At 39.7% G+C, this 11119-nt stretch overlaps 1 protein-coding gene across 4 annotated transcripts in view; it reads left to right on the top strand.

Annotated features, from left to right (window-relative positions):
- Window positions 1–5126, top strand: part of LRRC28 (leucine rich repeat containing 28) — a 99437-nt gene extending 94311 nt beyond the window's left edge. For 3 of the 4 annotated variants that reach the window (XM_037510059.2, XM_054694761.1, XM_037510060.2), the window contains exon 10: window positions 637–5123. In XM_037510059.2, coding sequence (XP_037365956.1) covers window positions 637–709 — 73 coding nt within the window. In that variant the 3' untranslated portion in view covers window positions 710–5123. Of the gene's footprint in view, window positions 1–636 lie in introns of all 4 variants that reach the window. The other variant, XM_037510061.2, reaches the window with a different exon arrangement.
- Window positions 5127–11119: the final 5993 nt, after the last annotated feature.

Below are 11119 nucleotides of genomic sequence, written 5' to 3' on the forward strand. Positions count from 1 at the left end.
TTCATGGGAAATCAACAGTAGACTGTTCTGTCTTCACCAGAGACTAGCACTTTTGGTGGGGAAACAGGCATATAATAGCTGGGACTGTCCCAAGAGGAACAGAGGGCTCATGATTCCCTGCGTGATGGTACCTAAATGGGAGTTTACAAAGGGATTCATCTGCTGTGTAGGAAGAAGACCTTCAAATTCTATTATTCAGATTCTGAAATTACCTCTAAAGCAATTTATGCAAATATATTTGAGGGATAAATTCCTTAAAATTATGATTTTTTTAGGCTCTTCAGTGTAAATATACTAGCTAAATTGGTGACATTTTCTGTACACGTGTCTCAGATTCTGTTGTTGCACTATTAACTCTAATAAGCAGAATTCAGAACATAATGTGGAAAAGGCTAATTTTCTTTAGTGGCTAACTATTGGGATATCCTGTCATCCAAAAACTGCCAATAAAATACACATACCTCACCTGATTCCAGTGCCCAAATTTAAAAGGAAATTACATTTCTGTTTTGTATGCTTTGCTGACTATACCTCACCCTTCATTCTGACAAAGAAAAAGATTGTCTGTAATGGAAAGAATCCTGGGACTTTAATCTTGAAGTCACAGTGTTTTTCTCTCCCTCTCTGCCCTTCCAGGAGGACAACTGTTAGTTTTGTGGCTTACTGCTGCTCCACCCAGTGTCTGCAGACTTTTGACCTACTAAGTTGACAAACATCGAGAGCCCCAGGAGTGCTGCCAGCTTGACACTGTAGTCCCCTGCCAAGGTGCACTGTGCAGCAGAGGGTCAGAAGAGTCCAGAACCAGGCCAGCAACCAGCCCTTCCATCACGTCCTGTGAGACGCAGGGACTACAGAACTCTCTGGAAATGTCACGGTTGAGCTACGGAGCTGAAACACCGTCTCCCTTCCCCCAAGTTGGAATATATCCTCCCCAAAATTAAGCCCCATTTGTCTTCTGTGTTTTTCTTTTATGTGTGCATGTCCCATATGCAAACTGTTTAGTTAGATTTGCCTCCCCAAATCTAATTTAAATCAAGTTTGAATTCCCCAAAGACTATAATCTGATAATATAATCAAATTAACTTCTGAACACATACCTTCAACGATACTTCTAATCTCCTCTCTCTTTTTCCCCCCAGAGAATTATATCCCCAGAGGTTGTTTTCCTTATTTTTAATGAATTCAGGAAACTCAGTGGCCTCAATAGTATTGAATAACAGGGGCGCCCTCTCACAGTGACAGCCCTGTTTATCACTTTTGCAACATATTAAGACACGTTTGTGAAGGGTTTTAAAAATAAAATGTAGATTGTAAATGAAATACACTCATTTTAAGTCTTTACAGAAAAATAATTTTTGAGATGTTTTCTTTCCTGATTGGACATTTTATGTGAGAAGAGTTTGCAGATCATTTGAGGCTTTAAAATATCCGATCATTTTGTTTCTAGCTTTAAAGATCTTCTGGATAATGAGAAAGGGGAGAAAAACACATGACCTCCAGCGTCTCTGGTTAGATGGGGTTATAAGTGAATTTACATGGACTTTGAAATATTTTTGTTTAATATGTGAGCAACTGGCTCCAGCTCTTCTGCTGCGTTTTTAGCAGGTTGGTTCTAAGTTTAGCCTGTGGGCATTTATTTAAACACCTGGTACATTAGATTATCTGCATTTTGACCCTGGATTTCTTATGTACTTAACACAGTTTTATCCATATCCAATGAGAAAATACAGAAAAAGCAGGTCCAAATCCAGCCTTCAACTTCTGCAATGAAAAGACCATAAATGGAAAGTCTCTGGATTACACTTGGACAGAAAAAATGCTCTTAATGAAGGAGTCACATATTTGCTCTTCCTTTGAGAGGATGGCATTTTAATGTTGCTTTGCTGCCAGATGTTCATCTAATTGCTGTGAAAGTATTTTTTTTTTTTAATGATAGAGTTTTCTGTAAAGCAGGACAAAAAGGAGAGCCAAGGAAAGTTTGCTTGGTAGGAAAATGATTTTAAAGAAATTTCAGACTTGTCAAAACTTTGGTTTATGGAATTTTATTAGCTGCCCTAAATCTGTAATGGGAGGCTAAAAATCCTCCACAGTTACTGACGAATGTGTGATCTTTTCACAGTCACACCACCTGCTGCCCAGAAAGCAGACTATCCACATAGAGTGGGGAAGGCAGAGCTGTGCCGGCTGTTCCAACTGTATTTTCACTGTTCTTCCTTCCTCTTGTCCCTTTCATAACTTGGCCTGTTCAGCCTTAACATTTCAAAGGCTTGTAGCATAATAGGAACTGAAGATCTATATCAAAATATAACCCTTCTTTCATCCTTTGGAATAATTGAAGTTTTCGTGTAACCTCTACATGTATATAAGTTGGCAGGTGAAAAATGTGGCATGAAACTTCACAAATGTGATTCAGGCCTAAGTGGCTGTTACCGATCAAATTTAAATGTGTCGCAGTGTTTTTCTGTTCAAACTTCTACAATCCTGTCTCTTAAAATGGAGCCAAGAGATACACTGACCTGATATTTCAGGGTTCTCATTGAGATAAGGATATGTAATACTTTCGTTTTAACTCCTTTGAAGTTTTACAAAGACTTACAATCTAAGAATCCTCTCTGCACCTACAGTAAACTACTGTTCCTTGAACGCCAGCAGTGGGCTGGACAGACACCCTTGAGGCCATTTCAGCCTCAGTCCTTGGGCAACACCCGCTTAACCGATGAGCTTGATTTGTCTTCCCTGGTGCTGTTCATTATAAAAAATCTGTACTAGATTCACCGGTGTCATTCTTAACCTTCTGATATTATCGAGGAGTGTGGTAGACTGGAGAAAATTTGCCCAGATGCTATGTATCTGAATTATGTCCAGAGCTTTGCAGAAGAGCTAATTCTAAAGTTATTATAAATATTATTTTCTTGAGCAACAAGGATGCTAGGTCAAAAAATATTTCATCCAAGTATAGTAGTAAAAAAAAAAACAAGCCCCTTGGAAAATACAGTCTGTTAAGGTAAGTTGATACCAAGAATCTGATGTGTGGTTAGTGGTAAAATTTTAAATCCAAGATACCTGTGTTGGGCACAGGTCTTCTGTGGTATAAAGGAGTTCCATCTTAAGTGGTTACCCTCACATTTTTCTTCAGAATGCCTAACTGCTGTCATAAAAGATTCTTACGTAACATTGTGTAGATGAAATGCTACATCTTCAATGAATAAAAAAAAATATTTTGAGCACACTTAGAAAACCTTTTTTAATGATGAATGAATGCACGAAAGGAAAAAAGGTTGGTTAACTGGTTAACAGAGCAGAGTGATGGAAACCTTTGTCCTTGTTAGTAGGCCCTCTTCTGGAGAAGCAAGGTTTACATTATACATCTTTTGTCGGGATACTCAACACTAACCAAAACCTTTCACACTCTGACTTGTCTGACTTGTTTAATCTACATCTCACTTTTCATCCACATTTAGCATTTTCTTCCACATTTATAGCATTACGAATTAAAAGGGCTGCTGAGACTTTGCGTGTAGTTTTCCCCAAAATAAATACCTATTTTGTATTGTCTAGGGACATTTCAAAGCAAATTTTTAAAATTACTAGTGGTAAAACTAAATTTCTGCTTCCTGAATTGAAAAATCAGATGCTTCAGTCTTCACTGTAGAAGGTTTAAACATGATAACATTGCTTTAACAGAAATCAAAACACTTTTATTCAGATGATTTATGAACATGGATTCCTAAGCTGGACCAGCACTAATGCAACCTGAGGTAACTGAATATTGATATGTAAATTCATTTCACAGACTTTAAACACAGTCTCTTTAGGAATCTTTTTTTAAAATGTATCCTTACATAACCCGAGTCATTTTATCATGCTCGTCTTACTTTTGTGGCTTCCACAAACTCCTGCTTTCTCCCTATGAGGCTCTCCTGCATTCCCCAAGAATTAAGTGAGTATCTTTTCTTCTCTTAAACAGAAGGATTTCTGTAAAATGTGTGTTCGTGAAAACAACTTTATTTCTCTCTAAAAATCATACAAGTCTCACCTCCCTAGCCAGGAAGTAACTCTCTGTGTCATCTGAAAATGGACCAAGTGTCTCTAGGCAAAGAGTTGAACATAGATGAGTGGCTGTTGTCCTTGGTAAGGAAAACAGATGACTTCACAGCCTAGGATGTTCTCTCTGAAGCATGACTATGTGGGCCCTTGTACTTAAGAGACAGAAAAGTACTGGCAGCCCAGGGTGGTGTCTGGGCAGGAGGTGCAACATTTGGAGATGGTTTCTGGATTAAATGTGAGGTTTGCAAGTGTTGGCCAGTGTTGGTCATGTTTAATTTGTCTTATTCACCTTACAGTAGAGTGAAAATTATCCTTGCTACCTATATTAAAGATTCTATCAGATCTTGTTTCTCATAGTGATTTTAAGACTATAATCAGTATTTTTCCTTTTTTTCCTTTTTTTGGGGGTATAAAGAAAGGATTTTCTGAAACTCCATCTGCTTAAAAACGCATGGCGACATTCACTTGGGATATTTCCTAAAGCTCCAGTTTGGTTGTTCTTGTAACTACCACTTTTTATAGAATAGTTCAGCTTGAACCATGTGAGTGCATAGCAATGTTAATGGTGCTATTAGCTTCATTGTTTTCACCAAATTTATTTTTTCTTTTTTTCAAAAAAGGTCATTAAATGCTTAAAGCCAGCAGATCTTATGGAGTAAGGACTTCCTAAGATTCTCCCCTCCATAAAAACGAGAAGAAAATTGATTAAAAACTGTCAAAAACAACTTTTTTCAAAGTTCTCAAAATTAACCAAAGGTTTGCAGCAATCCAGAGCATTAATTTAAGAGAAATGAATGAAGTTCAGAACAGTGAGCTCTGTGATATTTTAACTTGCCCTTACTGCCATTTTAACACCTTAAAGCTATTCCTAATTCTTTTTGTTGTTATTGTAAGTGGAATTGTTTCTTTAATTTCCCTTTTGGATTGTTCACTGTACGTATATAAAACTCAACTAGTTTTTAAAATATTAATCCTGTGTTCTACAAACTTGACCTTTTATTAGCTCTGATAGTTTGTGGATTTCTTAGGCTCTTCTGTATACACAACATCATCTAAAAATACAGTTTTATTTCTTTCTTTTAAATATGCATGCCTTTTGTTTCTTCTTGTTATTAACTGTTGCCCTGATTAGGAACTCTAGTACAAGGTTGAATAGAAGTGGTGGAATAGATTTAACTAAAGAAATACGAGACTTATACAATGAAACTCACAAAACACTGAAGAAATGAAAAAATTTCCTGAATATAAGGAAATCCCTTGTTCACGGTTTGTGAGAGCTAATATTGTTAAAATGACAGTAATCCCCAAATTGATCTACAGATTCAATGCAATCCCTATCAAAATACCATCTGCAATTTTTGCAGAAATGGGCCAACTTGTCCAAAAATTCATATGGAAGTGCAAGGGACCCAGAATAGCAGAAATAATCTTGAAAAGAAGAACTCACACTTCCCAATTTCAAAACCTATTGCAAAGCTACATTAATCAAGACAGTGTGGTGTTGGCATAAAGATGGGCATGTAGATCGATGGACTAGAATTGAAAGTCTAGATATAAACTATTGTATTTATGGTCAATTTAATTTTGATAAGGGTGTCAAGACTATTCACAGAAAGAATGAATGGTCTATTTAGCTAATGACATTGGAACAACTGGATATCCACATGCAACAGAATTCAGTTGGATCACTACTTAATACCATCCACAAACATTAACCCAAATGGATCATAAACCTAAATGTGATATTAAAATAACAAAACTCTTAGGAGAAAACATAGGTATAAATCTTTATAACCTTGCACTTTATAACTTTGCACTAAACAACAGAGATATGACACCAAATGCACAAGTGACAAATGAAAAAAAAAATCTATTGTGTTTTTCACATCAAAATACACAACTTTATGTCACATGGAGCACTATCAAGAAAGTGAAATAACAACTCATAGAATGAGAATTATTTTAAAACATACCTGGTAAGGGTCTAGTATCCATGGCATATAAAAGACGTACAACTCAACAATAAAAGGAAAACTCCAAATACAAATTAGAAAAAAGGTTTGTATAAGCATTTCTCCAAAAGAGATGTATAAATGTCCAACAAGAACATAAAAAGATGCTCAACATCGTTAATCATTAGGAAAATGCAAATCAAAATCATACTCCGATACCACCACACACCCAGCGGGATGGCGAGACACAGAAAGTGGACAGGGGAGAAACAAGCATGCCGGGTGTGCAGTGAGTGAACTGACCACTGCTGGCTCAGCTGTTTTGGAAAACAGATTGACAGTTCCTCAAAAGCTGAAACCTAGTTACCATACCACCCAGCAATTCCACTCCTAGTTGCCTTAAAGAACAGGGAACTTATGTCCACGCAAAAACGTATCGACGCAAATGTTGATACTAGCCAAGAATTAGAATCAGCTCAGATGTTCATCAACAGCTGGGTGCATGGATTCCTTGTGCTCCATCCATGATCAGCTATACCCAGCATAGAAAGGAGTGAAGTACCTGGACGAAACTTGAAAGCACCATAACCAAAGCCAGACATAAAAGATCACATGCCCAAAGATTCCATTTAAACACACTGTCCAGAATAAGCAAACCCATAGAAACAGAAGGGAAGTTATTGGTTGCCAGGGGTGAGAGAGAGGACAAATGAGTAGGGACTGTTAATGGGAACTGAGTTGTTTTTGGGCCACGATGAGAATGGTCTGGAGTTCGTGGGGATGCTTGAACCACCTTGTGAAAATCCTAAAAACTACCGAATTGCACACTTGAAAGGGGTGAATTTTATGGCATGTGAATATATCTCAATTAAAAAACTTCAAAGCCCGTGATGCAACTTACTTTACATAATGAACTGATTTTGGGTACACCAACGATTCTCCCAGAAGCTGTGAATGGCACCACTGTCACTGTGGCTGTGAAATGGATGGAAACAGTGTTAACAGCTCATCTGGCTTCAGAATCTGTTCTCACTGGTTAGCACCATCATCAGGCCAATGCAGCAGTAATTAAAAAATCCCAGTTGGTAAGTTTTCTAACTCACTGAATTCACTGATCAAATAGTCACCATTCCAGGGAGGGCCCCTTCAACGACCAAAGCCTGCTGAAAGTAAAGCACCATGAAATTAATGTATTTGAAAAAATAATCAAGTGGAAAATTCAGCAAAGTGCTAAGAAGTACTCTAAAGTCTTTGAATGTTATATTTGCTTTTTTCCTAGATTACAACACTGTGTTTTGGTACCATTCTTTACCCAGAGCAAAAATGTTCAGGGAGGTATTATTGATAAGGGTCCTATCTTTTCAACGTAATTATTAAATATTTCTGTTTATCAAGAGTTCCAAAACATACCTTAAGCCATGGCTGCTTATAATTCTCTGAAAATGATAAACATTGCTGATGGATTCACTGACCAATTACATACACTCTTAGAGGGGTGCAATCTAGTCCAGTCAACAAAAACTATGTCTAGATTTTTAAATAAAATGATAGGGATTTTAAAATTACATATAAGGATCAGTAGTTATAGACTGTTCTCTTCAGGTGTATGTTTTTTGGTTTTAATCAATAGGACCGGTAAAGAATTTTTTTAAACATTTATTTTATGCATACAAGAACCGGGGTGCAGGTCAGAGGTGTGGGGAAGGGGTGAGTGAGAGGGTTCACCAGAGACAGAGTGGGGAACAGAACAGGCAGACTGACTGAAATACACTGCTGAGGGGAGCAGCAGGCGAGTCAGGAAAGGTCTGCTGTGCCATGTGGGTAGCTCCCTGGCCAGGGATAGAACTCAAGCTACAGTGGCTGGCCATAGTTTGATAGTGCTGAGACTTTAACCCCTGCACCACCAGAGAGGCCCAGGACTGGTAAAGAATTTTATTTTATTTTATTTTATTTTATTTTATTTTATTTATTCTATTTATTTTTTAAAATTTATTTATTTTTGTACAAGAGCTAGGGTACAGGCCAGAGGCGCGGGAGGGTGAGAGGATTCACCAGAAACAGAGAGGGGAGCAGAACAGGCAGAAGGACCGAAGACACTGCTGAGGGGAGTAGCGGGCGAGACAGGAGATGTCTGCCCCGCCATGTGGCTCACCTCCCTGGCCGACCGGGGATTGAACTCGTGCTGCAGATAGCTTCACAGTGCTGTTCTTAACCCCTTGTGCCACAAGGGAGGCCCAGATTGCACCTATTTTTATAAACACAAAATCAGTTTAGCTCTTCTCAATTAGAACAATTCTGGAAAACTTTAATGTCAGATTCACTATGACTAGAAACCGGTGGGAAGATTTCATTCAAAATGCACTTTTCCGGGCCTCCCCAGTGGCGCAGCGGTTGAGCGCTGGGTTGCGAAGCTGCCCGCGGCCTCTGCGGCGCCGGTTAGATCCCCAGCTGCTCCCCGGCCACCGGAGGAGGGTCCCACATGGCGCGCAGACCTCTCCTGCCGCCTGCTGCTCCCCTCAGCACTTCGGTCCTTCTGCCTGCTCTGCTCCCCGCTCTGGCTCTGGTGAATTCTCTCACCCTCCCGCGCTTCTCACTGTACCCAGTGCATGTATAAAAACAAAACAAACAAACAAATAAATAAATAAAACATGCCTCTTTAAAAAAACAAAAAACAAACAAAAAAACCAAAATGCACTTTTCCTTGTGTAACCATCTAGTGCGCCATGACCACCTCCAGCTCTCCATACCAAGCTTTCCCCAAAACAGTTCCATTTGGCATATTTCTTAATAACAACAAAAAAGCTGGGGTTTGGTCAATTAAGCTTTTGTTTAAAGACTAAATTTCAGCATTGATTTACACCAGGTTCACAGTCAAAATATTTATAGTTTGTACAATAATCTGGGGTCACTGCAGAAATAAGATCTGGAATCCAACTTTCATTAAAAGTAGCAGCTCTCAGAAAGAGCTGCCTTCCTGCCAAGGAGAAATGGCATGGAAAAGCGGGGAGCGCAGGAGGGGCTGTGGCAGCTGCTGAAGAGCAAACAGCACCCTTCGGGGAGATTTCGTGGCTCACTTCCAAATGGCTGAGGAGCCCTGCAGACACAGGACTTGCGAGGAGTCAAGAGATTCCAGCAAGGAGAAAAGAAAGCAGGGAGTGATGAAAAAGACCCCCTCTTCAGGAAGCAGGCATGACTTTAAAATGAGCATAATTTTTCCAGAACCTATGTTTTCTTTCCATCCTCTTTTGCTTTGTTGATGCATATCCTGCTTAGTGAAAGAGAACCCAAATTTAAGAAAAATGCATGCATTTGGTACCAGCAGTATTCACCCCTGCCTGCAGCAACACACAGTGCTCCCCGGGCTGGCGGGCTCTGATTCTGCAGCTGCCAGGTATTCACCCGCAGCCACAGTTGTCCAGGGACTGTGGGCAGCAGGTGGCCTAGAGCACGTCTTGATTCTGTGGTGGGCAGGCTCTCCTGAGGCAGGACTTAGGGCCGCTACTGAAGCACCCAGACTGAAAACTAGCACATCTGTGCTGACCCTGTAGGAGGCTGAGCTAAGTGAGTAGTAGAAGATGCAGAGAGGCCCCGAGGTTAAGCAGATCATTGAACAAGCCCTGGTTGGTTGTGAAAACATAACAATTTCAGGCAAAATCATGCCTGGTTCTTTATAAAATTTCCCTGGTTTGGTAGTGTTTGGCAGAAGAAGAGAGACGGAGAAATACTGAAATGCACTCAAAAGGCAAACAGGGAACTGTGAGATGAAAGAGCAGAATCATCTGATAGTGCAAATAATCAAAACGCGAACAAGAAATGACTTGATTTCTGCCTGTGCCTGTGGCCACCTCCAGGAGCTGTCTTCACATGCCGCCTTCCTTGGGACAGTCCTGCCCGGACCCTATCTCCGTGAGGATCTCACTGATGTATCAGAGCTAGTGGAAAATTCCTTAAATAGCGTTCAGCACGCCCCGCCCCGCCCTACCTTCAGGTTCCTTGCAGGTTGCTTCTCGGCCCCTTGGCCAAACCTGTAGATAATTTGTGCAGACTGTGGTACTTTCTGCTTCAGATCAGCTCCTCTATTTCTAGGGGATGATTTTCATCATTTGAACATTCATATTTTAGTGATCTTAACCAGAACTTGTGGTCACCATAATTTGCAAACTGCATTTTCCATATTACCAATACCAAGCTCACCTTTATTCTACTTGTATACAAAAAACCCTCTAGAAAAATCGAAAAGCTTCACTGGGACCATTTTGATGTCATGCTTTTCAAGAGAATCTTGAAGATCCAATCTACCTAGAAGTTTCATTGGAAAACATGCCTCTGGCACTTTGGCCCCATAAGGGCACACTTCATAGTCTTCCTCCAGGGACTACATTCTTTTTCCGCCTGCAGCTCCCTCATAACGAAACATTCAAGTGTTATTTTTCCTCTTCAAAGTAATGCACAAAGCATTCACCTCTAAGTGATCTGCTGGTTCCGATGAATAACCCCTTCCCAGAAAAAGTTCCAGATGAGATCAAGATTTGAAGGAAGGGAGGAAAGAAAGGAAGTTGGTCCCAATAAAGCTTTTAGATTTTTCTAGAAGGTTTTTTGTATACAAGTAGAATAAAGGGGAGCTCAGTATTGATAATATGGAGAATGCAGTTTGCAAATTATGGTGACCACAAGTCTGGTTAAGATCACTAAAGTATGAATGTGCAAATGATGAAGATCATCCCCTAGAAGTAGAGGAGCTGATCTCACCCAGGCCAGCAAAGGCAGATTGAAGGAAACCCCCCATGCCTACGTTTATAAAGCATTTAAAAGCTATTTTCCTGCACACCCACCCCACCTGTACTTCGGAAGAAAGGATGAAGGGCATAAATAATGAATGAACAGACTCGAGATGACGGTGATGACGTAGGCAAAAACAAGCGATACTTTTAGACGTGTGAAGCCAACTCTTTAGCTGTGTTTTGCCCTATATAGAGGTTTAAGGCTATTCAGACATGTATCTATTACACGAAATAATCACTTCAGTTCTAAAAATACTCTCCCGCTACTAACTCAATTAAAAAAAGTGCAGCAGAAGTGCTTCATTAAGCTTTTTAGGTTGTTAAAACGCTGCTTCCAGA

This window comes from Talpa occidentalis, unplaced genomic scaffold (genome assembly GCF_014898055.3).
Source record: "Talpa occidentalis isolate TD23 unplaced genomic scaffold, MPIMG_talOcc4v2.1 talOcc4.14, whole genome shotgun sequence".
Lineage (NCBI taxonomy): Eukaryota > Metazoa > Chordata > Mammalia > Eulipotyphla > Talpidae > Talpa > Talpa occidentalis.